Source organism: Channa argus, chromosome 14 (genome assembly GCF_033026475.1).
Source record: "Channa argus isolate prfri chromosome 14, Channa argus male v1.0, whole genome shotgun sequence".
Taxonomy (NCBI): domain Eukaryota; kingdom Metazoa; phylum Chordata; class Actinopteri; order Anabantiformes; family Channidae; genus Channa; species Channa argus.
Genome location: NC_090210.1, coordinates 9,584,863 through 9,612,272, shown reverse-complemented (window position 1 = coordinate 9,612,272; position 27,410 = coordinate 9,584,863). Strand labels below are relative to the sequence as shown.

At 39.7% G+C, this 27,410-nt stretch overlaps 4 protein-coding genes across 14 annotated transcripts; 2 read left to right on the top strand and 2 right to left on the bottom strand.

The window, feature by feature from the left end:
* The first annotated feature begins 71 nt into the window (after positions 1-71).
* On the top strand, positions 72-5,224 carry LOC137098064 (histone-binding protein N1/N2-like). Of its 2 annotated transcripts, XM_067473833.1 has the most exons (14): positions 74-470; positions 603-713; positions 1,204-1,284; positions 1,431-1,534; positions 1,657-2,196; positions 2,295-2,383; positions 2,457-2,533; positions 2,613-2,686; positions 3,264-3,452; positions 3,614-3,780; positions 4,425-4,493; positions 4,590-4,682; positions 4,765-4,892; positions 5,059-5,224. In XM_067473833.1, the coding sequence occupies exons 2-14, from the start codon at positions 613-615 to the stop codon at positions 5,063-5,065; spliced, it is 1,719 nt and encodes a 572-aa protein (XP_067329934.1). In that variant the 5' UTR covers positions 74-470; positions 603-612; the 3' UTR covers positions 5,066-5,224. The 2 variants fall into 2 exon arrangements, with proteins under 2 accessions (XP_067329933.1, XP_067329934.1); XM_067473832.1 differs by having other exon boundaries at positions 72-470; positions 4,765-5,224.
* A 1,619-nt stretch (positions 5,225-6,843) lies between these two features.
* gpbp1l1 (GC-rich promoter binding protein 1-like 1) lies at positions 6,844-20,397 on the bottom strand. Of its 8 annotated transcripts, none has more exons than XM_067473838.1 (12): positions 20,378-20,397; positions 17,210-18,562; positions 16,582-16,696; positions 12,682-12,811; positions 10,874-11,202; positions 9,833-9,908; positions 9,508-9,719; positions 8,870-9,013; positions 8,138-8,293; positions 7,809-7,933; positions 7,624-7,726; positions 6,844-7,477 (listed from the first exon to the last, which is right to left on the bottom strand). In XM_067473838.1, the coding sequence occupies exons 3-12, from the start codon at positions 16,639-16,641 to the stop codon at positions 7,307-7,309; spliced, it is 1,506 nt and encodes a 501-aa protein (XP_067329939.1). In that variant the 5' UTR covers positions 16,642-16,696; positions 17,210-18,562; positions 20,378-20,397; the 3' UTR covers positions 6,844-7,306. The 8 variants fall into 8 exon arrangements, with proteins under 8 accessions (XP_067329939.1, XP_067329937.1, XP_067329936.1 ...); XM_067473836.1 differs by lacking the exon at positions 20,378-20,397 and adding an exon at positions 20,210-20,311; XM_067473835.1 differs by lacking the exon at positions 20,378-20,397 and adding an exon at positions 20,062-20,203.
* A 122-nt stretch (positions 20,398-20,519) lies between these two features.
* On the top strand, positions 20,520-22,413 carry LOC137098066 (transmembrane protein 69-like). Its single transcript, XM_067473843.1, has 3 exons — positions 20,520-20,677; positions 20,890-20,936; positions 21,070-22,413. Exons 2-3 carry the CDS (start codon positions 20,898-20,900, stop codon positions 21,775-21,777), a joined length of 747 nt encoding a protein of 248 aa, XP_067329944.1. The 5' UTR covers positions 20,520-20,677; positions 20,890-20,897; the 3' UTR covers positions 21,778-22,413.
* Positions 22,414-22,469: 56 nt separating this feature from the next.
* Positions 22,470-27,410, bottom strand: ipp (intracisternal A particle-promoted polypeptide). Of its 3 annotated transcripts, none has more exons than XM_067473828.1 (10): positions 27,314-27,410; positions 26,513-26,934; positions 26,214-26,425; positions 25,803-26,022; positions 25,507-25,662; positions 25,209-25,376; positions 24,982-25,119; positions 24,563-24,685; positions 23,712-23,932; positions 22,470-23,623 (listed from the first exon to the last, which is right to left on the bottom strand). In XM_067473828.1, exons 2-10 carry the CDS (start codon positions 26,850-26,852, stop codon positions 23,399-23,401), a joined length of 1,803 nt encoding a protein of 600 aa, XP_067329929.1. In that variant the 5' UTR covers positions 26,853-26,934; positions 27,314-27,410; the 3' UTR covers positions 22,470-23,398. The 3 variants fall into 3 exon arrangements, with proteins under 3 accessions (XP_067329929.1, XP_067329931.1, XP_067329930.1); XM_067473830.1 differs by having other exon boundaries at positions 26,513-26,755; positions 27,314-27,390; XM_067473829.1 differs by lacking the exon at positions 27,314-27,410 and adding an exon at positions 27,074-27,307.

Sequence of the window (27,410 nt, the reverse complement as noted above, 5' to 3'; positions counted from 1 at the left end):
TAAACAATTTTGAATGATAACTACGTTTTAGGTACTTTGAAGTATATTTAGCTAATACTTTTGTACTTTTAATTTGGGTAATATTTTGAAAGTTATAGGTAGTTATATTCGTAACAAAGCATTTCTACAGTAATACTATTACAATTAATAGTAGTAATAATTGTAGGGGTAGTAGCAACAACAACAACAACAACAACAACAACAACAAAAAAAAACAAAAAAACAACAATAACAGTAGAAGTAGTAGCAGTAACAGAGGAAGTACTACTGGTACTTGAGACAGGTTCTGTGGCTTTAAAAAGTTTCCCGCGCTGGTTTCCTAACCCGGATATTGACCGGAAGGGGCAGGGATAATTTCGCGCCAATTGAAACAACAGAGCAGTTTGTGTGGCCGGCGTGTTGCACGAGCTAAGCTTTAAACAACCAGGCACTACTTTTAACATTTACTCCTAGTTTTCCCCTGGGTCAAGGTATGTCATTACTTAGTTTGATGTATGCTGTTTTGTAACATACATTAGGAAAGACTGCATTAACATTAAGACTCTGTCAGCGCTGTAGCTTTTAAGAAAGAGTTGAGTGGGTTAATAGTTGTCTTTGTCCAGGTTAAGTAACATGGAGGAGGCCAACAAGCTAATCGGCACAGGCAAGAAACACCTGGTGATGGGGAAGGTGGTGGAGGCGGTGAGCGCCCTGCAGGAGGCCTGCGGCGTGCTGTGAGTTGCAAGTCTGAAACAAAACTAAGCATTGAAGTCAAAATTATCTCATTATTAACTCCATTATTAACTGTATAGTTGCTTATCCCTAAAACATAAGTTAGCTTTAAAGGTAAAAGGTAAGCTTGCATAGTTTGATTCACCAAGTGAAATTTGATGCAAAGCTGTCTGTAATTGAAATTCAATTTCTAACAGGTGTGTCTATTAGTGCAAAGGTTGCACTTTTGTTTTGAAGCTGGGTGAGATTGTATTGACTGTTAAAACATGTTTTTGTTTTTTTTAGCAAAATTGTATAATTTTATAACTGAATATTTGATTATACAGAAACTGGTGCACTTTTTAAATTTTTGATCAGGTGCATTCTCTTTGTTTTAATTAACTCAAATGTGTTGTCCACAACTTACCCTGCATGTCTAAACTAAAGCATTGTGGTCCCTGGTCTCACTCTCTCTTGCATTTTTTATTTATTTTTTTCCCCCCCCCACTTCAGAGCTAAAAAATATGGGGACACAGCAGATGAATGTGGTGACGCTTTCTTCTGGTGTGGCAAAGCACTGCTGGATTTGGCACGGTGAGATCAACAGATTATTTTGTTCTTTCCTGTTAATTTTAAAGAGTTTTATGAAAATGTGACTCAGTATTATTTATTTATTATTCTGCTCCATTGTTGGATTGTGTTGGTCATTCTGCAGACCCAACTAATAGTAGTTGTTTTAGGATGGAGAACTCTGTGCTGGGAAATGCTCTCGAAGGAGTCCCCGAAGAGGAGGATGAAGAAAAACCTGACAGCTCCAATGTTGAGAGCACAGAAAACATTGATGGTAAGGAAATTATATAATATCTACTGAAACACTAAGCCATTATTATTTGCTTGTTGTGTTAATTTTTCTAAATTATTTTTTTTTTTAAGTTTTCATATTACTTAAACTGCACTCTCCAACAGAGAAGACCAGAGATGAACTGAGAGTTCAGGTGTATGATGCCATGGCAGAGAAGAAAGAAGATCCAGGGAAGGCTGGAGAGAAGCAGAGAGAAGATCCAGGGAAGGCTGGCGAGAAGCAGAGAGACGATGCGGGGAAGGATGGCGAGAAGCAGAGCGATGATGGCGAGGAGCAGAGCGACGCTGCCGAGAAGGTCGGCGTTGGCGAGGAGCAGAGCGACGCTGCCGAGAAGGTCGGCGTTGGCGAGGAGCAGAGTGACGCTGCCGAGAAGGTCGGCGTTGGCGAGGAGCAGAGTGACGCTGCCGAGAAGGTCGGCGTTGGCGAGGAGCAGAGCGACGATGCCGAGAAGGTCGGCGTTGGCGAGGAGCAGAGCGACGATGCCGAGAAGGTCGGCGTTGGCGAGGAGCAGAGCGACGATGCCGAGATGACTGATGTAGAAAGGTCTGAGGTTAATGAAAGCAAATCTGATGGAAATGAATACCAAATGGAAAATGGCAAGGAGGCAGAGAAGGAAGAAAAATCAGCAGACAAAGAAGAGGATGGTGACTGTCCCTTTTTTGTTTCACCTTTTTTTAAGTACAGCGTTTAGCGCTGCACTGAGTAATGGCATTTTACCCAATAAACAATCCTCCTTTTCCAGATGACGACGAGGAGGAGGATGATGATGGTAATGATGAAGAAGAAATGGAGACAGACGAACAAGCCATGGGCGATGGCACCGCTGAGAAGGTAGTTGACCAGTCTGTTTAAGGACCCACCAAAATGACGCAGATGATTAATCAGATTTTAAATGACTTTTCAGGACAGTGATGATGAGGAAGTGGGTAATCTGCAGCTGGCTTGGGAGATGTTGGAAGTAGCCAAAGTAATCTTCAAAAGGTAATGGAAACCCCCAGCTATCCATTGAGAAATGTTTACCGAATTAAGAATTTGACAGTCGGTGTATTTCTTTCCTAAGGAAAGAGACAAAGGAGAATCAGCTGATGGCAGCTCAAACCCACCTAAAACTGGGTGAAGTTTCTGCTGAATCAGGTACTTGACAAATCCCTCAAGTCTTGATTTTTGATTGAATTGGTTTCTTAGAACATAATTTAAAGGGATCTGATTATTCAGTTTTTTTTGTTTGTTTTTTTTTTTTAACGAAGGAAATGTACCAAAAATTCCATCAAATGGTTGGTGTTTGCTCTTGCCAAATCACTTTCAAATCCGTATTTTTGGATGTTCAGCTAAATTATGCTTATTTGTGCAATTACTTTAGGCTTCATGTTGTGTGATTGTCTCAAACTCTAAATGAACAATAATTCTAATGTCAAAGTTTTGCACAGTGAAACTGTACGTCATGACTTAGAACAAGTCATGCAATAGTCAATATTTTCAATGTATGATAGAATGAACTAGTTGTGGTGGATTTGTACCTATTGTAGTCACAGGATCTGATGATGCTGAGTCCTCACATTTTAAACCATAAATGGTTAAATTGTAGAAAACAGTTTTAATTAATTTAACTTTGGCCTGATCAATAGTTTCAAATAAACTCCCTAAGAATAAAAACCTCAATATAATTGAAAATGTCTTTGTTAAGCTGTATAATTTGCGGCCTCTTTCTCAGGAAACTACACACAGGCATTGGAGGATTTCCAGGAGTGTCTGAAGCTGCAGGAGAAATACCTGGACTCAGATAGCCGCCTGCTCGCTGAGACTCACTACCAGCTCGGCCTGACTTACAGCTTGAACCTTCAGTACAGCAAGGCCATTGAGGAGCTGAACAACTCTATCTCAGTCATAAAGAGCCGGCTTGGTAAGCAGAGTTGGCTGCTAGAATGAGTTGGCTTAGATAGAAAACATTTTGTTTTATCAGTTGGGGTGGTTGAGTCTCTTTCCAGCAGTGGTCTAATTAGCTGTGTTTCTAATGTAGAAACACATGGTATGAGATCTCTAACACATCCGCTTATCTGTCAGACAAACTGCAAGAGGTGCTAGACAAGGCAGAGGGGCTCACGCTACCTGATGAGAGGAAGGAGATGGAGGAGCTCAAGGCTCTACTCCCAGAGATTCAGGAGAAGGTGGAAGATGCCACAGAGGGACTGAAAATGGCAAGCGCTGCTGAGGCTGTGAAGGATGTGCCGGTGAGTCTCTACAAACTCCAGACATAGTTTGTGATTTCACCATTTTCTAAATAATAAACGCTAGTGGGTACAGAAATATTATTTCAGGCACTTGGGAACAATTCTATGAGTGCAGTATGCATGATGTGTATATGTATAAGTTGAGTAAAATTCATTACATATCTGAAGCTAGTGAACATACTTTGGACACAATGACAAGTCTACACTAGGTAAAAGAAATTTCTTTGCTTACGTTTTATTGCTCACTGCTAGATGCTTTTGTGCTAGCTAGCACTGTTTTACCTTGGTCCCAACTGGTGTCATCTAAAGGTTGACACTGAGGCCATGTGGATTGATAGAGGTCTTAATATGTGACAGGCCATTGTTAAAAAAGGGTCTTGGTGCAAAAAGTGGAATAGACTTGGATGTTGAGATATTTTATATAGAATACCCAAATTTCACATTTGTCCCCATTCATTATATCGAAAAGTTAACATAGACCTGGAGTTGAAACGCTCGGCTGTATCTGAATACATACTCATCCCTTTTGAAATGCAGATTCAATTCCACTACAGATTCCTTTTTCTGTCACTGGCAGTTCAAAGATGAGTTTTGGTAGGAAAAAAATTTGAGCCATGTTTACCAAATTATTCATGTACCATCAGGATGGAGGCTCAACTTCCTCTGCATTCCCTGGTTCCTCGACACAGAACAGTGACTCATCCAATTCAAATGTACGTTGCACCTTCTCGACATGCATAGAAAACCCAAATATGCTTTTTTTTTTTTTTCCAGTATTGGTTTTTTACTTTCTTCCTTTTTAAAAACAGAGTAATGGCACATCAACCAATGGGGTCAGTACAACCAACCAAATTCCCTCCTCAGCCCCAGTCTCTGACATTTCCCACTTGGTTAGGAAAAAGGTGAGGTTTGTGGTTATGTCATTGATTACAAAATTGTATTGCACTGACCTTTCTGTAATTAGTGAACTTATTTGTCTTTCAGAGGAAACCAGAGGAGAGTCCTGTAAAAGAAGGACTCGTTAAGAAGGTGAAGCAGGATGGAGACCAGACAGATGTTGTGGACAACCCTCACACTAATGGTGTTGACAAAGCTAATAGTGAAGTCAAAAGGTACTGCTTTTACTACCAGACCACAAAACTTTAATCTGCTTTGAACCATTTTTAGTGTAGACAAAGTAAATCGCAGCCTAAAACTCAGGTTTTCAGTTAGAATTGTGTCTGTAATGTCAGGTGAACTTTGTAAAGCTGCGAGTCCAACCAGTCTTCTCTCTTTCAGTCCATAAACCAGAAACAAAGCAGTTTCCATGAAGTGGTTCATCAACGCCCTAAACTTCCTTGTTGTTACACTTGTTTGCCGTTGTAAATATGTGTATCTTTTTTTTTTTCTATGCCTGTTAGTGTTTATGTAAACTATACAGTTCAATAAAGAGTTATTTGATAAATCTTTGTTTGCTGTAACATTCTTTTGCTAAAGGTTTGCTAGTGCTGAAAAGGGAATTAAACCTGTATTTTAGATTTTGCAGATACAAAGACATGTACAATGTGCTTAGATGAAACTCTTACCACAAACCTGTCTTGGTTTACATTAACAAACTCCTTCAGCTTATCAGCCATATTATTAAATCATAAATTATTTTCAACCAGTGTTATCCATAACTTGATGTAACTGAATTAGACTTGGCCTTGCACTAAAACATTCATGGCTTGTTCTTTCAAGTTAGTCAGATGTGTTGACTTATACACAGCTTTGCTGTACCATACATCTTCACACCTGTTGGGTTATCAAGCAAAACAATGGGCTACCGTACTAAGGTTGTTGATTACAGCCATGGTTTTCCTGCTCTGACAGGTCACTGTCTGCAATTTACTTGAAGACATCTAACTTTTTTTGTGGTAGTTTAGGAAGTGCTCGGATGATTTAGGTAGCGGTATCTATGTACGAATACTGTCAAGTCCTAAGTATCAAGTATGTCGCAGAATGGCTTATTTTACGGTAATGAAAATATTACAAGATCCTAACTGATTTGTCAAATCACTTTAAGGTTGCAGTTGGTAAGTTTATTTACTTAATACTATGTATTGGTGTTCATGCTTTTAACAATTTAATTAGAATTTCTTTGCGGATCAATGTCCTATTTTATAATCAGACACCAAAAAGTAAAGTTCTGAAATAAAAGTAGTGAAGTCAATATATGAAGTGGCAAACTGAAGATTAAATATCTTAACATTACACCACTAAATTGTATTTTCTGTATCAACTGCAGGACACAAAGTATTCATTTGTTTATTCATTCTGTGATAGATTAAAAAACATTGGGGCTCTATGTACAAAGACTTGAATGTCCAAGTTAAAAGTTTCTCACGTTACTTTGAGGCTTGTTGGTGAAATGCTTCTGCACCTACACAGGTGTTATCGCTGTACAAGTCTTCAGGACTGTACAACTGTTGCTGACATCTAGCCAAAAATTCCTTATTCTGTTTTAACTGAACAATCTAGTTTCGATAGATGTTTTCCACTGAAGACATTTTGAAGGGGCAGAGCAGGAAAAATAAAATCCAGGCTACCGGTATATGGTACACTGAATGCTGGCTCACTTGTCATTTGAAACAATTGAACAAATCCCCTCAACATTTGTGCTTTTCCTGAACATGTTAAAATAGCTGCCGTAAATGTGGTTGACTGGATTTATACTATTAAAACATGCTGCAGATTCTCTACACTCAAACTCTCCATCACTTTTGCAATGAAATAGTTTATCACTATCATGAAAAATACCTGGCACCATGCGTTTCTGCAACACGCAAACATTTTTCCGGCCCAAGTGGCTTTTGTAGACCCAACGCGGCCTCAGTGTAAATACAAATGATCTCCAAATTATATTATCAGTGGAAAAAGCTGCTCTAGTTGTTCCTGGCAAAGGAAGACATGTAGCTGCTGCACAGCTGAACTTATTTTAATGCAAGTTCATTATTGCGCAGATAAGGCAGGAAACAATTTGCCCAAGAAGCAGTGTGGGAGTCACTGCATTACATGTAGACTCAAAACACCACAGTAGCCACATTCATATTGAAACTTATCAGCTTGTCAGGAACCAATTTTTATTAATATCATTAATAATGTGTCATCAGCATCATCAATGAAATGAGTTAGTCTGTTTAAAGCAGAATCAAGTGTGCATTCATTGCCCTTCTTTTCTTGATGAACACTTCAGTTCCACAAAGCGAGGAAGAAAAAGGAGGAGGGGAAGGGGAAGAGGAGTCAAAGAGGGCAGGAGCTGCAGTGAAGGAGGAGACGCAGGGAAAATGACGTCTGGCAGAGCAGGAATCTCCCCCTTCACTGGGATATGATTGGTTTTTCCCTTGTGCAAGAACGACCAAAAAGAAAAAATAAAAGAAAATCAAAACGATAGTAATTCAAAATGGTGCTCTAAAAACAAAGATGAGAGAGGAAGAGAGGGATTGCTTGCTGGGATGTGGTGTTGGTTGTTGTGTTGTTTTTTTCCTCTTTGTTCCATAAAGCCACGTTAGGATTTGATGCAGTCGTCGTCGTCAGAAGTCTGGCTGCTGCTACTGGTTTCGGACTCTGAGCCCTCTTCTACGTGCGCCTCCCCCACACTCCTCCAGGGGGTGAAGTGGAGGGTAACACCCCGGGCCCTTGGGAGGACCCCATTCCTCTGCATGCCGTTCCTCTTCAGCTGCTCAAAGACAAGTGTGTGAATTAGATGGTATTTCATTTTTATATCACGTTTAATGCAAAACTAGACTAAACTCTAAAATAATAGTGTGTCCACTCTGAGTAAAACGGCTCAAATTAATTTGTACTTTTCATCTCAGGTCTCACCTGTTCAGTTTTAGTCTGGAACTCTCTCATCTCATCCTCTGTCAAAGGCAGGAAGTTGTCATCATTTTCTGGGTACTCCTGCCAGCCCATGGCCTTCAGCAACCTAAATAGACAGTCATTTTCTGCTCAGTTGACTGTGTGTCTAAGTGTGCGTGTGTGCGTGTGTGCGTGTGCGTGTGTCACACCTGTGCTCTGCCTCAAGGGAGCTGGACAGGTGTTCGGTATCTGAGTCACTGAGGGAGTAGGACAGACCATTCTCATGGCATACTTCCTCACTGTAGGGTTTGGGCTCTGGGGTGCTGCTTTCACCCTGAGAACATTCACAAAGGAACAAAACACTTAAATGTTTTGGCAAGCAGCCTCACACAGTCACAAGTGGAGCAAAAACAATACTACAAAGACCAGACGACATGTGCTGTTACAGTACACAAAAGCACTCTCTTAATTGGGTCATCCGTCATTGAATGAAACTGCAGTGTGAAGGTTTACAAAAATAAGTCAAACTCCTGCCCACCTCTCCTGATGTTCCTGGGCTGCTGCTTGTCATCAGCTCTCCGGTGCCTTCGTCCTTCAGAGCTCGCAGGAACTCGCTCTTGCGGTCGGGACCACGGCGCATTAGCTTTAGCCTCGACGGGGCAATGTCTATGGGAGGAGTCGTGCTGGAAGGGTGCTGCAGGTGTGATGGCACAATGACATGGGAGAAATCATGAAACCTTATGACAAATGTTTTTTTTTTTGTTTAAGTGAAATATCAGTATGAGCTACTAAAACTGTTAGGACAGTCAAAATTCAAAATGGTGATAGGTTACTGTATGAAATGTACTGTCTGTAACTGTCTGAAATGTGTTCTGTAATATATATTTTTGGACTATGGCATTTGCAGGAGATTCATACATGCAACTAAAGTTATTTCGTTCACTAAAGAGAATACAGAATGTGCACAAATGAGTAAGCATCTCAGTCAGCAACCACACCAACACATAATGACTATGTTTAGATAAAACCAGTCATTTAGTACACAGAGGAAGGGCTTGCTACATCATGCATTAAAAAAGCTACATTATCAGAAATAGTTTAAAACAAGTTCTACCTGCTTGCTTGCAGTGCAATTTACTATGTTACTAAAGGTTATGAATAAATTATATAAATTTAAATAATAATAATAATAATAATAATAAAAAAACAAAAAGGTCTCGGTTGGGTTAAACAATTCCTAAATGTTTGTTGCTTATATGGTCGTTCCCACCTCTTTCGGTGTGTTGTGCTGTGGTGCATTAACTGGGGTGCTGGGTTTGGCTGCAGAGACTGGGCTGGTGAAGACTAAATCACGGCCTGGCATGTGGAGGCCAGACTTAGCGATCTCTCTACCACCGGTTTTCCACTGGGTGCTCTAAGTACAAAGCATCAGCACACAAATACTGTAGGTGGGAACAGTAGGGCAAAGCTTTATTTCTATTTATGTAATATTAACTTAAAACCCAACTAAAAAAAAAAAAAAAAGCATTTCCAAAGAGAAAATGCACTGTGAATGCTTTGGCACTGAAGGGATTTACCAAGCAAAGCTGAAAAAAGCTGAACTGTTAGGAAACCTTCAAAGCCAGTTAGCCTTAAAAACATCAAAGGGAATTATAAGATGTAGAAAGTATAAAAGAAAAAGCCCCTATACAAGCAATAATGTCCTTTATAAGCTGAACATTTTGAAGTTGGAAAAGTGTTTCTAGCTGAAAGTATGCCAAAGTAGTGTAGCAAACAAAACAAACAAACAAAAAAAAAAAACTTACAAAAAGTGGAATGGAATCATAATAATAACAACAAAAACATCCTAATCTTTATTATTATTATTATTATTATTATTAATATCTCAGTTAATAAATAGTAACATACGAGAGTGACTCCTACTTTGGTGGGGGCCACAGCAGGTTTTGGGACCAGGTTCTTGTAGACGCTGGAGCCTGTGATGGGAACTTTGCTGCCGTTGGTGGGCAGGGCACCAGCAGTGGCAAACCCTGCCGAGAAGGCAGTGCTGGGGTCCTCCTTGGAAACCTTCTTGATGACCATCATTTTAGACACCATCTGTTTGCCACTAGGAGGATTTTCTGGAAAACAAACAGGAAAATTAGATATGAAGTTTTAAATCAAACTGCTAAACAGAAGTTGAACTATTAAACATTTCGTTTAATTCAAAAATTTGTGTCAACACTAATCTTACCCCACACTCCAGCATGGGGAGCCACTGGTCGTATCTGAGTCCCAGGCTTTCCAGTTGTTTCAGGGTTGAGGGAAGGCTAAAGGTCAAACATTGAGTGTTCAGATTTTGTATTTTCAAGATATGTTATCATTCAGGAATCTGAGCATTTTGTTACTGATACTGGTACTAATACTGACCGACTGGGTCAGTACAAGGACACTTGTAATATACTAGTACTATTAGAAACTAGAAAAAGCATTTCCAACACGAACAAGCATTGCCAAAGACAAAATGCAATGTGAATGCTTCGGTGCTGAAAGGATTTTACAAGCAAAGCTGACAAAATTTGCTGCTGAAATAGGAAACGAAATGTTGCTTCCTGAAATACACTAGTTGGGCAAACTTCAAAGCCAGAGAGCCTAAAAAAAACTTCAAAGGCAAAAACCTCAAAGGCAATTATGTGACATCATTGATGACGTCACATCACCACTTTTAAAAGTATAAAAAAAAGATATTTAAAAAGCCATATACAAGCAATAATGTCCTTGAAGTTTGAACTGTGTTTCTAGCTGAAAGTATGCCAAAGTAGTTAAGCAACAAATAATGTTTAAAAGGCCAAAGTAATATTATTATTATTAATAATGACTAACTAGAAAAATATTTCTCAAAACGAAAATGTGAATGCTTCAGCGCTGAAATTAATTTTTAACAGAGCTGAAATGTTTACTTTTGCTGAAGGCTTAATTGCAGATGAACTATTTAAAAATAGCTGAATGTTTTGCTTTTGCTAAAAAAGCTAAAATGTTTACTATAAAAGTTTTTAAAAAATGATAAAGTAGAAAATAAGCAGAATTGAAGGTCAACTGTTTTGCCTCGAGGAGATGGAACACTAAATAGTAGCATTAAAAAAAAACTGTAGAAATGTAAAACTGCGTGGCGATACACACATTATGCTCCAGCATTCACAGGAGATTACGGCAGTAATAGAAAGAGTAGTGGTATGGAACTATGTCAACGTTCTTGCCACGCTTTAAGGTTAAAAAGCAAAGGTCATCTACTCACAAAGTCCTCCTCCACAAACTTCAGCTTGTCATCCTTGTTCTCTTTGCGCTCCTCATTCGAGAACTTGTCTTGATACGAGGTTGCCTTGCGGGGATGGAAGTTACCATTGCGCTGCCGGTGACCCCCCTGCCTGTCCCTGTCGCCTCCTCCTCGTTTGGGGTGGCGGCCCTGGTGGTGGTGACTGTCCTGGGCACCCCGTGGAGCTCCATGCCAGTTTGGAGTTTCCTTCCAGCATGAGCCTCCTGCCAGCCCACCATGTCCTCCTTTGGCCACCCCCGAATCCACAGAGTCGTGCCTCAGAAGCAAAGACGGCTGCTGCCATCCGTCACCTCCAGGAAAGAGCACAAATACAGCAGATGTAAGAACATTTCATTATGGAGAATGCCAGAGAAATTCCATTTTGACAAGACAGGTTTCCCTTATATGCCAAAGAATTTTGGTACAGAGACTTTGAATTCACTAACGGGATAGATTATTCACTACAGGAGAAGTACGCTGAAAAATATGGATCATGTTGCTATAGGAAACCTTATGATGAGGTTTATTCTAATCTTTTAAACACAAAGATCTGTTATCTCTAGTTAACTAAAAGAGGCAGCGTTTCTAAAACTTACTGAGCTAGTAAAGACTTTCAGTATGTTTTGAATTTTACATTATAACCTTCATGTAGTGTCTGAGCTGTATTAGCATTACAAAACAGTGTTTCTATGAGTGGGTACCTGTTTTCTTTTGTTTGTACACAAGCAACAATGCGTTATAAGTTCTTACTGATAGTGTCACAGTATTCCACTGCCTTTTTAGTAATGGTAACATGATAATTATGTGTTACAGTGGAAAAGCAGAGGCATATTTACGTGCAAGATGACTGCAAGTAAATATGTAGTATGAGAAATGCTTATGAAAGAAAGAAAATGCACACGTAAGTATTGCTCACAAGGACCCTTTAATTTATTAGGATAAGTTTTAATATTTTCTAAATTACTGTATTGTCCATACAGACACAAAAAACAGAAATGCCCTCTATTCATGTTAAGCCTATTAGTCTGCAGCCTGTATTATCTGTGCCAGAGACCTCCTCCTTTCCAAAAACAATTTAAAAGCCCATCAACCACATAGTGTGTTCCATTGGGTTACATATTTCTTAATTCCAAAACATGTTAATGACACATTTTGAATAATGCTGCCCCAAATGCTTTAAATTGGCATTAGCTTGTACATTGGTTTAAGGTAAGCCCATCAACTTCCCATGCAAGAAATAGCCACTAAAACGTGTGGAAGTCACAAGAGTTTGGGCAATATGTTGTTAAAAGTATATGATTCTCTTTTTTCTTATTTACTGGGACTCTTTGGCATCTATTTCACATAGGACACAATTAGTTCACACATAGTACTATATAATTAAGCATCAGCAGAAAAACACTGTCAAGTGCAGGGTACAGCAATTATTTTAGAGAGAATGGACATGTGTATGGCGTAAATGTATATTCATGCCATATTACAAGAAGACTCAACTGGGAAAAGGACTCCAACGCCATCTGTCTGTTGCTTACAATACAGCACCACTGTGGCCTCAATTATGTTCATCTCCACCACAGAAATGTCTTTCAGTAGAAGTTGTTTTCCTTCCACCATCCACATATTTACGCAAGGTAATGCATTATACCTGGATCATAACTGAACCAATCCAGCGTATGCACTGTGCTACTCATTTTGTTCTTTTGCTCATATTCTTTTTTTAAAGTTAAATTTTACAACAACAACAACAACAAAGCCAGAATCAACCAAAGCATGGCAACTGTCACTCTTACCTGCTGGAGCACGCAGGGAGTCATTGTTAAAGAAGCCATCAGAGGAGTTATGGCGGCGGCGGCTTACAGCGGTTCTGCCGTCTCTGTGGTGGTGAGGCTCACCTTGTTTGTCAAGGTTGGCAGCAGGGGACTAAATGAGGACATGAGGGTGACAATGTTAGTCATAATAGAACTTAAAAGGTGGGCAATTATTTTTTTCTCCCAAATTAAACTGATAAGAAAACTGACAAATTAAACTTATGTAGAAATCTAGATTAGCATAAATCCTTCCCATGCTTTGAGTTCCTCTCTTACACATCTAAGTGAAAAGGTAAATGCAGGGCTTTGTTCTGGGCAAACAAAAGTGAACAGACATAATAGGACCAGAAAACTGTCTTGGGATGATCCATCATAAAATGTGCTGCAGCTGTTGGAGCTGGTGAGAAAAAACGATAAATCTTTAAGATACAGCACTGACACAGCTGTGTGTTTGACTTCAAATGCTCAGTTGTATCTGAATCATATCCAGGTCACCAGCTTAGGTTCAAAAATCAAATTAGACTGTTCTTCAGCCTATACCCAAGAATCATCTTAGGGAGCTGCTGTAACACAACACACACAACACCTAACCAAATAATAAACAAACAACCTACAGTAAAAGAATAAATCATAGCTGCTCCACTTGCATCGAATGCCTACTAATCCCTGGAGACAAATGACAGGCAAAGCTTTGTGTCAGCAGGACAAGTGCTGTTCACTAATTTTTGTCTTAAATTGGCTTCCAGCAACCCTTGCTATTCTATTTACCATAACATATAACAGCTTGGCTGACTAGCTGGAGCCTTCAATAAATGTTCTTATTTAACTAAAACATCCTTATGTTAATAAAACAGTCTCCCATTTGTTTCACTGCTTATTGTCAGCGTTACATTGGTCATAATACTACGGGGTCAGTCACTCACTTTTTAAGTTGCACCACTTCCCACTACACACTCACTTCTTCTGTACATAGTAAAATACAGTAACAGAAAATTAGGAGAAACTCTCTCTTTTCTGTTGTTTACATATTTCATATATGTTGTGTGTCACACATTTGGTTTTTAACCTTATATTTTAGATTCTGTGTTTGCACCTGTCACCAAGACAAATTCCTAGAACTGTTACGTTTTCTTAACTGCACTTAGCGATAAAAAGTTTTTAGATTCTTATTTGAGGTGCTTTGATACTAGAAAATAATGGAAAGCGTGGAAGAAAAACTTTTACCTGGTCGATTTGCCTGTTATTTCCCATCAAAATGTCTTATTTCATTAAACTATCACTGACAAACACTGCTTCAATATTAACATATATGGTGATGTTAAACAGCCACTTAACTAATCCTTGCTAAAACTGAAAATGAAAGCAATCACAACCAGACTTAATTGGAATTGAGAATAGGACTGTCCCTGACTCAGGGACATCATCTGACTGTTCAATACCAACACTTTACTATATTTGTTTTTCTCCCATGTAGACTGGTAATCAGAAAATCTACCTACAGTAGTTTCCCTGATGATTTAGGCCACAATAACATGGTTAAATGCAACAGAGGTACAGGAACATACACTTGAGCATTTAAAATTCCATACAGCTGCATGTGACCCAAGATTTGAATTACAACCTATGTAAATAGTTGACATGTCAGGCTTTTACGCGGATTTGTCTGAGTAGCGAGACAGACAGCACATCTGTATTTCTGTTTACATCAGGCTTTTATGGGCTTTTTTATATTTATCTTAAACATGGGAAACAATGGCAAGTATCAATGGCATGTTCAACACAAGTAACAATGCACGTTTGTTAAAGCACAGATCGTGTGGTTTGCATCCTGTTATATACACTAGTCATTGACAACAGTAAAACTGGTGGTCTTAATGTCATTAAGGACAAGGGTCAGCATAGCCACTCTGAAGAGTGTGAAGCTCCATATCCCCATATGCAGCAAAAGGTGATACACTGTGTGCAGAGATAGAAGTATACAAACTCAATATTTAAGTAAAAGTATTGGCCTAAAAGTATCATTTCAAATTTTTACTCAAGATTTTACCTTTACTCAGACTATTTACATTTTACTTAAAGTAAAAGTAGTCCACAAGGAAAACAATGTATTCTAAACACTGGCGATTTTAGTAATTATGGCAAAACATATACAGTAATTAATAAAAACAAATAGGGGTCAAAGATCACTGTTTGTAAAGGTGGAGCTTAACTGCTTTATGTGGGGACAGGTGGTTAGCCCATAATAATAAAGGAGCCTTTATTAGTTCATATTATTTTCACAAAAATATCTAATATTTGTATAATAAAACCGGCAGGTAGTGTTACCGTTGTGGGTGATATTTGTATACTGCACTGAAGTCTCCCTGTCAGCTCTCACCTCCTGTCACATTCACAGTAAGCTGCATTGTCATCCTTGCACAAGTGCAGGTAGAGGCTCTTCATATTCATGATCAAGGCAGAGTGGCAGACAAAAAAGTAGCTTATTAATGTCCTGTGACAGTAACTCAGAGTGACAGCGGGCTTGAGAACTAAAATCTTATCCTCTGCAATTCCTGACAGGGCCGTTGTTACACCTCACCTAGTTTACTCTACCTCAGGTGTCAGCTTTTTAGTTAACCGACACTGAATGTTGTCACACGGATTTCCTTAGAGCGAGCATGCAAGCTAGCTCTGCTAGATTATAAACACATTTTTATGGTTTCTAGGAGCATGGTGGTTAGGTGTTTAGCACTGCCACCTCACAGCTACAGTAGGGGGATGCTGATAAAATCCACCTATCGGCTGGGCCATGAAGTTTGCAGGTCCTCCCTTTGTTTGCGTTTCCTCCCATAGTTCATGGACAAGTTAGAATAGCTGGTGACTCTAAATCTCTCCATAGGTATAAACAGGAATGTAACCAGAGACAGATTGGCAACATGTCCAGTAACTCATGGTCTTAGGGGTGATGTAAACTCCAGCTACTGGTCATGTGACCCTAATAGGATAGGTGGTATAGAAGGATGGATGGGTTAACATCATCTTATTTAGAATTCCTTATTTGAGGAATTTTTTTCGCTTGTACTTCTGATCTCTACTGTTATTGTAGGCTGATACACACTGACCACAAAATTATTTGAACAATCTTAGTAGACTGACACACCATCTGACAGGTGATTCATCTTATCGACTTTCGAGGGCAGTGATAATGGTAATTTAATTGCTATTCAGTTAAGTAACTGATAATGTGGATATGATGGCAGAGCAGTTGGATTGTTTGCTGTCTATTTTATTTGGCTACAGCACTTAACTAAGATCAGAAAACTGCATCACTTCACAGTTATATGGCGGTGTGTATGTAGTAGAAAACCAAAATCCCCAGTCACATATCAGCATTTAATTTGTATTTTTATTTTTGTCTAATTGTACTGTGAAAACATGAATTCAGTCCCACCAGGAATCTGATTCTTCCTTTAATCACAACCAATCCAGTTTAACAGCAAGAGCCTGAAGTTTTGCCCTTACAGAAAAGCCCATGTAGAGTTAAACTTAAATGCAAATATTACATAAAGCTAGTCTGCTGTTACACTGAGCTGTCAACTGATGCTATTTAAACTTATTTACTCTTCTTTAAGATCAGGTTCTCATAACAGTGCACAATGTCTAGCTGACCCTCTGTTGAACCATGCACTGACTGCACTGTCACTTTCTGCAGAGGGTGACTCGTCACAGACTACACACAGGCACATTTAGGTGTACAGACACACACTCATGAAAAGATGCAACTTCAATACTTATATTTCCTTATACTACCTTTTTATATCTCAATCATCTTTTTTTCCCCTTGTCATCGCCTTTCACACACACAAACAAATACAAGACAAGGGATGAGACACACATACACACCTTGGCAGGCTGGGGTGTGGAGAAGTTAAGCCAGGCAGGGACAAAGTCATGCTGCGCCATTTAGGTCCAGTGTTTCCGGTCAGTGGATCGAGGCATCAAACCTCATGGCCAGGATCTAACAAAAGGCATGGACAACAGTAAATACATTTTAAATTCTGACAATTTAAGTACAAGACAAATAAATCTGACACTAAAGCATTCTCCTTTTTATATCCATGTATCTTTGATTTCCTGTCATTTCTTTAAAGTGTTTTTGTCTACTTTGTTTTGTTATTTAGGAATTCACAGATTAAAGGTCTCCCACAAGACAAGTCAAAAATAGACCTATTCTTAGCAGTTAACAACAAAGCTGTGCTGGTAAAGCTGATGAGTTGTTGACAGCCTGAGCATGGAAAAATCTGTATAATACTGTTAAGATAAATTCATACATCCTCCCCTTTTTTATTGCTAAACTTTGCAATTTTACTTCAATGCCATTTTTGTGTGTATAAGGTAGAAAATGAACACCCATTACCCACTAAATGCCAACTTGTAATTGACCACAGTAAAGCAATTAATTTCATGCTTGTTGAGCACATTTATGCATGTCTGTCCTAGCCAAGTCAGTCAGGTGAAACTTTATCATTACCCCAGAGTCTGTGGCTCTGAAGTCCTCTGCCTCCTCTCGGTCCAACTGGGCTTGGTTCCTCAGGCCTGTTGGCACTGACCACAGTGTGTGAGATCTGACAGACGGGGAGTAGCACGCTGACAATCTGCTCTCCACCTCTGCCAGGACAGCACAGCCCCTTTTCCCCAGAGGCAGGCCCCTTCGTCCAGGTTGAAACGCTGATAAATTTGTCAAAGGGTTGCAGGAACAATATGGAATGGCAATCCAGAGAACTGGCCAAGCAAGAACTGGATTTTAAAGCAGAAGTGCAGGTGGGTCAATGAGAGGCCAATTTTCCTTTTCGAACCAGACTCCCAAGCAGCTCATGTACCGGTCACGTTTCTGATGAATAATGTGCACTGCCGTTTCCAGTCCAGGTGACTTTTTTCCCCCCAAGCAGATTGAATTTTTTACCAGTTTTTTTGAACCATTTGCTCTAATAGTCTTATTGTCTTAACCTGGATGGAATTGAAGCAGATTGGCAAAAGAACTAATTTGACTGGTGATTTGTCCCAATGGTGAGGAAGAGCCAGGTTGTCTTCGTATTAGTACAAAGAAACAGTCTGTGAAAGTTGTCTGCCTTCACACACGGGCAGCAGTTTGTGTAGCAGTTCCACTTTGACACCAGATGAAGGGAAGAGACAGGTTTTTTCCTGCCACACTGTGTGCCAGTATGCTTTTGGTTGACTCACCGTTTACCGAATCATTTTAAGATCTACTGAAACGCGTGTAGAAAAGAAACATGTGTTCAGAGACAGTCTTTTATTGGCAATAGAGGACACTAAAAACCTCTGCTCACCTCATTAAAGTGGTGAAAAAAGACTGACTGTGAAGAAAGTAATGCTCAAAGACCTGAAGTCACATGACAATAAAGGAAGTAAAGCCCTATGTTACATGGCAGTCATTTTCAGTTTTGGTTAGTGAGAGAGAGATGCTGCTGGGTGGTGCATTGTAATGTTTTTATCTTTATACGTTTTAATATCACATTTGTAGGATGCCCATTTAATTAGCTGAGGTTTTCTGATTAAAGCAGATATATGGTACAGCTTTGATTTCATAGATATGCAAGCGCAAAGATAAACAATCTTCCTAGAATCAAAAGGTCTTTGTAAAATATGATGCACGAGAGTTCTTTAACAATTAAATGTGCCCCCCCAAAAAAATCCTTGACAGCTCGATGTACTTATTTTTCTCTGGGGTAAGAATGAGAGTTGACCAATAGTGAGACCAAGTTTTGCCAAGTTGGCCTTTCCTTCTTAAATGAGCTCTTTCCACCGCACACAGGAAGTTTCAGTGCAGATTGTTCATGTGTATCTGTACAAGAACAGACTGGACCTGCATTAAAGAAAAATGGTATTAGTATAAGCTGTTTTCTGATAATTTATCTTACCATATTGATAGACACCAAGTGAATAAAACATTGTACAAAATTAGGAAAACAAAACAAAATAATTATAATATAAGCAATAGGTCCAAAATAACATTAAAAAACATCTCTATTAAACAGATGAAGTATAAGTAAGTGTATGCAGTTAACTGGCAATTGCGTTTAATTAGGGATTCCAAGATAAAGACAAACTAAAAGCTACTTCTCCCTTCATATTTCTACACCTTTAGCTACATAGGATGTCTGACATTATTTTTTTTAAAAATGACATCCTCTACTGAAGACCCTTATTAAACCATAAACTAATTTCCAATTCAAGACAACCAAGACCTGCAAAAGAAACTCCGTCTGACACTTCAAATATATTTAGAGAAAACTCCTAACTGCGATTTCACAGGCATCTCATGCCGAAAGCTGTTTTGGTAAATGAAATATTTATGCCAGTATAAAAATAACTTGAGTACTTTCTTTCTCGGTACTTTTCTCCTGACTGCTGCGCACCTAAACAGGCTTGACAGTGTGTGTGTGTGTGTGTGTGTGTGTGTGTGTGTGTGTGTGTGTGTGTGTGTGTGTGTGTGTGTGTGTGTGTGTAATGCTGAATGAAACAGAGCTTTGCAATCTGACCAATCTCGCTTCAGTGACACATTGTTCAAATATGCACCATAACACAGGTCAACACCAAAGCTAATTAAACAATTTATAGACAAACTCTGAGATACCAATGTTTTCCCACAGAACTATTACGTAATCACTCAATATCAACGAGTTTACCACGAATTGCAATGTGCAGCACCGATGAACATTTTAATTTAAAACAACACTCACAGGAATGAGAGACACACAAATATTGTTTATGTTTAGAAATCACCCAATTTCACGTTATTATAGAATGTGGGAAATTCGTGTATCCATAACACTGCAGCAGATCAAGTGAATAGAGTGACGCTGCATGTACGTTTACTAGGCTAAGTAGCAGACTAAAGTTAATGTGAGGGATTAAAGTGCATTGAAGACCTCGGCCATAGTGTTTGCTGACTGGTTAATGGTATTCACAAACTAATAATGTTATCTGATTTGTCGTCCCCGTGCAGCTTGCTAACTCTGTCGAGTTAACTAACATTAAGGTTAACGTTAGCGTAGCATTTGTTAGCTAATAGCTGTCGTTACCTAGCCTATTAAGTAGCTAGCGCACCAAAACAACTATGTTGTTAAAATAGATTGGTACGGTTACTGGGTTTGGCATGATAAAAACGTATTCCATTTGCTCACAGTGGCCTAAACTGTCTATTTAAATAGCTGTCACTATCATCCAAAGAGGTAAACAGACCTGTCTTCGTTGAACAACACGGCTTCAAAATGGCTACCTTAGCAGCGGCAGCACACATTCATCAGCGTTTGCTAAGTGCTAGCGAGCTAACTTGCAGTATTTCATGACGATACCGTGTACCTTCTCCTGAGCGGGATAGTCTTCAACCGAAAGGGATTTCAGCAACACATAAATTCCGCATACACTAACGAAATCAAACTTTTTCGCAACTATGCACCTCTTTAGTAATATGACAGTTGATGTTTGTTTGGGTTTTCGGAGCGCTTACCACTGGCGCTGGCACTGAGAGATTCTAACAGCCTCAACGGTGCTGCGTTCAAGATCTGTCACGATTAGGCAACTTACTGAGGGTTTTTTGTGTTTTTAGTTACGAAATGCCTAAAAATTTTCACTTCTGTACAATACTTTATATTAAAATACAACAACATGCCCATACCTGAAAAAATCTCGTAAATATTAACTCCAAAACATTTTAGACCACGGTTTGATAGCACACACGCCGAGAACTTGTCATCTTGAATATAACTTAATACCGCCCCTGCCACTGACGGACAAAATAATCGATTTCAGATCAAGTCTCGTTCTGTTTAAGAATATTCGAACGCAGGCATTTAATCGAGTACCTATAAGATAGCAGACAACAAACGACCTTAGCTTAGTTAGTTAATGTTAAAACTATTAGCTTTGTGTTATTGGGCCTGCAGTGGACTTGGTAAACATAGGATTGTCAAATAGGGTAAGGGTATGGTTTACTTAACAGCGATTTCAGTAGTTTATGGACTGTTACAGTAGGATAGCTCTGTATTGCATCACGTTTTGCAAGTGGCATAGGAGGTTGCATGCTAACTATTAATAGCGCCACCGTAAGCTCGGGTGGTTTATTTGAGCCTAAATTGTAAATTACACGTGCTATGGTTTTGTTACTAATAAATTACTTGTTTTTTACAGATTTAAAAATGTTCAGATTTGCAACTGCAAGGGGCGTGATTTCTGGGGTAAGTTGAGAGTGAGAGACAATTGGACTTTTGTTCAATCCATCTTGCTTACTAATTAATAAAGTGGCACTTTGATTTGTATTTCACAGCATTGTATACCATTAAGAGGTCATCATGTTTTTGCACTTCTTAGGTTTCAGTTTGGAGAAGCATTCAGCAAAAATCCAGAACACCACACTCTATACTACAAATTCAACAGATGTTTCACTTTCGGGCCTTCTCAGTCTGGATGCCATCTAGGCTGACATCCACCAACAGGATATTCAGTACAAGAACTGTGTACTGGCCAGCCTCACATTTCAGCCACAGGGAATCACATGGCACTTCAGACAGAGGCAACCCCATGAAGGGCTTCAGTTTGAGGGCCCTTACCCAGGCACCTAAACCAGCTCTATGTCTTGGTCTCTCTGGACTAATCCCCTTCGTTTCTGCTCCTCTCCTGATGGCTGCTACACAGTCCTTTTACCCCGAAGTGGCATATGCTCAAGTGGTTTATGGAGCTTCTATAGTGTCCTTCCTTGGTGGTGCCCGCTGGGGGTTTGCTATCCCATCCGGTAGTCCTGCTCAGCCAGACTGGGTGAACTTAACTAACAGTGTGGTGCCATCGCTTCTGGCTTGGTTGGCACTTCTCTGCAGGGACAATATTACAGAGGGTGCACTGGTAGTTATCATGGGATTGGGTCTGTCTCTGCACTACGATCTGACTCTGCTGCCTGGCTATTCTGCCTGGTTCAAAGCTATGAGAACTGTCCTCACTCTGGTTGCCACCTTCTCGGTGGTGGCTACACTGATAATTAAGAAATTCTGTACTGCGAAGAAGATCAGAGTGATTTCGAGTTAATTGAAGAGGAAAGTTTATAATTTCACCCACATGGACTACTTAAAAATAATACAATTTAAAATAATTTGTTTGTACTATACACCCACCTACAGCAATCCTCTTGTAACTCAGACCTTTAATATATTTGAGATACATGGTATGTGTAAATATGTTATGTCATTGGTGGGAAGTGTTTTACATGTTGCAAGATAAACACAGAAGTTTCTTTTTTTAGGATCTAGATTAAAATATCCAAAGACATACCTAAAATGTTTTGGGAGAATATTCAAATATGTGCATATGTGAGACAATGGTCAAACACGTGGACTATACAAAAGTTTTACTAAAGAATAAAATGGAATTTAAATGTGGACTATCAATCCGTAATGCCATTTCGTATTACATTTTGTATTGGAAGTTTGCAGAAATAATACCAGCCAGCCTTTTTACTTTACTGGTATAAATGTAGAGCTTAATGGAAAGAGCACCATAGAGTTGATGACAACCCAGTGTTGAGGACACATCAAGTGAGGTGAGAAATGTAATCTTACAATGCAAGTGTTGCCATTGCAATGTACTTGTTTGCAGAGTGCAGAAAATCTCTCCTGTAAATGTGTACTTTTAATTTAAAATAAAAATTTAAATTTTTAAAATGTATGTATAGTCATAATAGTATTGATCCACTACTACTTAATGTATGAGGGAGGCTAGTTAAAAAAAGAAATCTTTAATGAATTTCATAAAATCTGAAAATTAACCAAAAAAAGATGTAAATCATGTTCTGTAATATTGTTTCTTACAGAGGAATAATGGTACACTGTGGTACACGCAAACAAGGTAAACACATTTCTAAACATGACCTTTTATCGTGTGTTTCTCAACATTAGAAGGTTGAAATGTAAATTGCAGTCATTTAATGTGCTGCTAGAGAGGCAAATGATAGAAAAGTCTACACTTTGAGTTAAGTGTAAATACCACTAAAAGAGGCACAAACATTTACAGTATCATATAAAACAATAATCCAGTGGAAACCAATCACTGCACAGTGTAACAGTGGTCAAGTTCATCATAATTTTACAGAAAGCATTTACCAAGTTTCATTTGGCTCCATTATCAAGTATGCTCAAGTGTTTTTGAAAATTAAGAGTGGCAACGCACATACCTTAATTATTCCATTGAGTAAAAACTGAAATAAATCAAACAGTAGGTTATACATTACCAGTCCCCTCAAAACTCCTGTAAGAAAAAAAAAAAATCAAACTCTCTGGTGCATCCAAAATAGAACTCATCCACTGTGAAAAAAATATCCTCACTTTCAGGTTGTCTTTGTCTTCAAATATAGAAGAGAGAAAAATAAGTGTGTTGTCACTCTCATATTGTTAAAAAATTTACTGAATCGAAAATAAGGAAACAGTTAAGTTGTCTAGGAGTATTGAGTTTGGGCAGTTGTCTGGTTGATCACGGTCACATTTAAAATTTCAATTATTGTAAAATGTATCGTACAAGCATATATTATAATCTGAAAACCTACTTGACACAAAAACACACGTGTGTCTTAAGGTGCAGCTTTTTCTTAGTTTATGCAGTTTTGAGATGATTCAAGTGCTGATATGGATGTTCACAGACTGAATAATCCTGTGCTTCAGAGCACAGCAAGTCCTCCATCGCAGCGGCTGGTGATCATGTTGCCCACCTCAGTCCAAGTATCCAGGTGAGGGTCATATATTTCCACAGAGTCCACTGTCACTGGGGCGGAGAAGTCTCTGCTGGCAGCCCTGCCACCGACAGCGTACAGCAGCCCGTTAACTGCTGACACTGACACACCTGCACGGGCAGTAGACATCGAAGCTACTTCCATCCATTTTTCCTGAAAGACAACCAAAGACATGAGAATGTTCAAATAAATATCATATTCTCAGACGTAAAGATGTCAAGTATCTTCAGTGACATGTTACCTCTTCAAGACAGTACTTCTCCACAGTCTCCAGTGCTCCTAGTGCCTCATTCCATCCACCTACTGCATAAATGCAGTTATTGAGGCAGGCGACACCCACATAGGCTCGGCGCGTCACCATAACAGGCAGGGCACTCCATCGGCGGGAGATGGGGTCATACACCTCGGCCGAACGCAGCTCCATTCCTTCATCGCTGATGCCCCCGATCACATAAATGAACCCTGGTTATTAAAAACTGGATTAATGAACGGCCCTGGTTTAACTGGCTACCTCACTGTGTCCATGCACTGATGAAATAAACTAATAACACAGGAAGAGAGGTTCAACAACATTCGTAGTGTTGAGTGAAACTGTCTATGAACCAAAAAAGGGCCAGATTACATTTATTAAAAGACGCTTTCACTGATATGTAATCGGCTGCTTTTGTGTCTAGCTTGAGTAGTACATGTAAATGTATGTCATTAAACTTCCCTCTGCCTTCCCTACATTAAAAAATCTCTCTACTTCCATCTGAAAAATGCCTCTGGATGACATCACTTGAAAGAACCTTCAGTTCTGATTATTTAGCCTTGGAGCTCACACCATAGAGTTTGTAATTATGGTCAACCTGCTTTTGGAGGGCTCCTCCAGATGACATCATCTGAACTCTAAAAAATGATGGAAAAACTCTGGTTGATGTCATCTGGAGAAGGTTTTTAGCTAGAAGCAGAGGAATATTTTAATATAAAAGAAGTCAGAGGGAATTTTAATAGCATAAATGTACATTTCCACCTAAACTAAGCCATTGAAAGCTAGTTGAAAATTGGTGACGTTGCCCTAAAAAAAAAAAAGAACAAGAAGTGAAAACTCACCTTGTAGCTCACAGCAGCCAAAGTAATAGCGGGGAACTGCCATGCTGCCGATTACCTCCCACTTGTTCTCCTCTGGATCATATCTCTCCATTGTCTTCCCAATCTCAGACCCAACCCAACCACCTAAAAGAGCAGAGTACAGGACATCAAAAAGGTGTAATTTTCCCCAAGATGTTCTATGTTCTTTCACTCCACGCCCTTAAAGTTGGGGGACCTTTAGTGCCTAATATCCTACATTTTTCATGATGTAATTATTGAGAACTTTTTCACCAAGGAACAATCCCAACAGGTATATAGCCATATCTTTTCTATACTGCTGTTTAAGTAGCAGCAGCAGTAAACGGATTAGTCCCTCCAGAATTTGGTGAACCCTTTTGATGGTGGCACCGTAAAATGCCAGGCATTACTTTGATATTTACCAAGTGCATAGAGCGCTCCATGACAGGGGCAGACACCAACTCCACAGCGAGGAAAGTTTAGGGAAGCCACAGCAGCCCACTGCTTAGTCACTGGGTCGTATCGCTCTGTACAGTCAAAAATCATTGAGTCTTTCTCCCCTGATGGAAAAAAGCTCAGTTTCAGATTCATTCAGGTTCCTATATTTTTGGGGTTGAAAACAAACAAAAGACTGCCTCAGGTCCCTCACCTCCCACGACATATATCATGCCCTCCAGGACAGCGACCCCCAACCCACTGCGGGCCTGGTGCAAAGAAGAAACGGTGGTCCAGTACTGGTTGAAGGTGTCAAAACGCTCCACACAGCTTAATGCACGGCTGTCACTCCAGCGGCCGCCCTGCAGCCGAGTGTACCCTCCTGACCGGAATTATAAAAAGTGAAGGTCATAGATGAAATGGCATTTTTTCTCCAGAAAAGCTCAACTGGTCAATTAGCAAATTTCATCATGTTATGTTTCTATACTGAAGGTAGTGATCTGAAACAGAACCTATGGCATAGAGGTACTTCCTGGCTTTCCTTCTGGGCCTCATCTTGGCCGGCTGCAGCTGGCTGTACATCTTACTTTCTTTAGGAGACTTGTTGACTTCAGTGTATTCTTTTAGAAGTGTCTGCAGTGCCACCCGCAGGCTGAAGTCTGTAATACCTTTAATAAATGACAACATAGAAATGTACAAATGTTGGTGACAAGGTGTCACGTAATCACCTTTAGAACAAAAGTCTAGATATAAATCAGAGAATACATTAAATATAAACAGGGAATCCATTTTCTATTAATTTATTTACCCTCTATGTACTTAAACAGTCTCTGTGGGGAAAGCAGAGGGAAGCGGACTGGTTCTAACACCTCCACAACATGTTTTTTCCTCTTTGCTACATCCTGCAGAACCCAGTCCATGGCAGCAGTGAAGACCTGGTACTCATCCTCGATTCTTAGCTCTTCACTTCGTAGCAGCCTCCCCACCTGTTCCTTTGAAAGGCCCCTGAACTCGTCTGTGATACACACCTAAAGGAAGGCAGTTGATCGGGACAATTTGTCACCATTAACCATATAATTTGCAGTGTGAGTTCTAATAAAATGCTGGTTGTGTTTTACTGCACTGACCCTCAGTCAGTATATCTCGTTTCATGGAATATGTTTCACTAAATAACCACAGTTGTAAGAAACAATGTCAAACAATGACTGTTCTCATGTACCTCCAGAAAGTGAACATGGATGTAGTTCTCAGTGAACTCCAGCATGTCCATGCAGCCAATCTGCTCCAGAAATTGAAAGATGCCCACACAGTTCGATGGATCCATTTGGCCTTTGAGAAACTCTCCACAGATAGACACCACCTCGTTTAACTGCAGCATATCTGCAGCCACCATCAACTCTTGAACGTTCTCAACAGTTACACTGATGACTCCTGATAAGAAACAGTAAAAAGTCCAATTGAGATAATGTTACAAATCAATACAAAGTAGATCAAGTGTATAGTATGAGTTATGTGTACCTGAATATATGAAGTCCAGCAAAATTTCAAAGACTTCAGTCTCCACTCCAAGGATCTGCACCTCTTCTTTATCCGCTTCCCTCATTCCCCCAGAAAAAAGAGCAGAAAAATACGGGCTGCTGGCAGCGAGCACCAACCGGTGGACCCTGAAGACCTGGCTGCCAACCTTCAGCCCAACATCACACAGGTCCATGCGGAGACGCATCTTATTCATCTGGGCGAGGATGAGTCTGGCATAGCGATCTGAGGACAATAGAGCGTGCTCAGAACCTTGGGTTGCCATGGGAGCTGCAACATCACCCCCACAACCAGGGAAAGTTGACACAGAGATGGAGGACATGGCAGCTGGGGCAGGACCGTGTTACTATGGAACCCAGTATCCCCAAATCCTTCGGTCTAGTGTGTCTTAGCACAAGACAGGCCTAAAAGAAACAACCAAAACACACAAAGTGCCACAGCTCATGGTTGTGTAATAACAACAAATTGCAGCTTTAATATCAATATAGTAAATTCTCGGTCGTGCCATGGGGAAGCGCACTGAACCTTTAAATGGTGACTTACTGTCTTTCTCAATGTTGATGTATTTTCTATGAAAAGAGACCTGCAGCTGTTAGCCAACCACGCTAACAACAGACCGCTGGCTAGGGTTGATACAGTTCTCACATCAAACAGTAAAACGGTCAACGCATATCAGGCAGCTTTACTGCCTCACTTACTCCTACCCAGACTATTAACTCAATGAGAATTGCGGACATATTTACAGATATGCTAACTGTCAGCTTGTTTTTAGCTGCGACTTACCCATAAGTTTATTGATGAAGATACAGGCAACTTCCGTCGCCCTGCAGACCATCAATCCTTTTCTCTGGATTGACTGCTCTGGTCTGGGAGCTCATTC

Coding starts and splice junctions, on each gene's coding strand:
- LOC137098064 (XM_067473832.1), top strand. CDS start 613: ATGGAGGAGGCCAACAAGCTAATCGGCACAGGCAAGAAACACCTGGTG. Junction 1,285..1,430: donor GCACTGCTGGATTTGGCACG/GTGAGATCAACA, acceptor TAGTTGTTTTAG/GATGGAGAACTCTGTGCTGG. Junction 2,534..2,612: donor GCCAAAGTAATCTTCAAAAG/GTAATGGAAACC, acceptor TTCTTTCCTAAG/GAAAGAGACAAAGGAGAATC.
- gpbp1l1 (XM_067473838.1), bottom strand. CDS start 16,641: ATGGCGCAGCATGACTTTGTCCCTGCCTGGCTTAACTTCTCCACACCC. Junction 11,203..12,681: donor CTCCCTGCGTGCTCCAGCAG/GTAAGAGTGACA, acceptor TCTTTCCTGGAG/GTGACGGATGGCAGCAGCCG. Junction 7,934..8,137: donor GCCCAGGAACATCAGGAGAG/GTGGGCAGGAGT, acceptor GAATGTTCTCAG/GGTGAAAGCAGCACCCCAGA.
- LOC137098066 (XM_067473843.1), top strand. CDS start 20,898: ATGTTCAGATTTGCAACTGCAAGGGGCGTGATTTCTGGG. Junction 20,937..21,069: donor CAAGGGGCGTGATTTCTGGG/GTAAGTTGAGAG, acceptor TGCACTTCTTAG/GTTTCAGTTTGGAGAAGCAT.
- ipp (XM_067473828.1), bottom strand. CDS start 26,852: ATGTCCTCCATCTCTGTGTCAACTTTCCCTGGTTGTGGGGGTGATGTT. Junction 26,023..26,213: donor TCCATGTTCACTTTCTGGAG/GTACATGAGAAC, acceptor GCCTTCCTTTAG/GTGTGTATCACAGACGAGTT. Junction 23,933..24,562: donor TGGCTGCTGTGAGCTACAAG/GTGAGTTTTCAC, acceptor TTTAATAACCAG/GGTTCATTTATGTGATCGGG.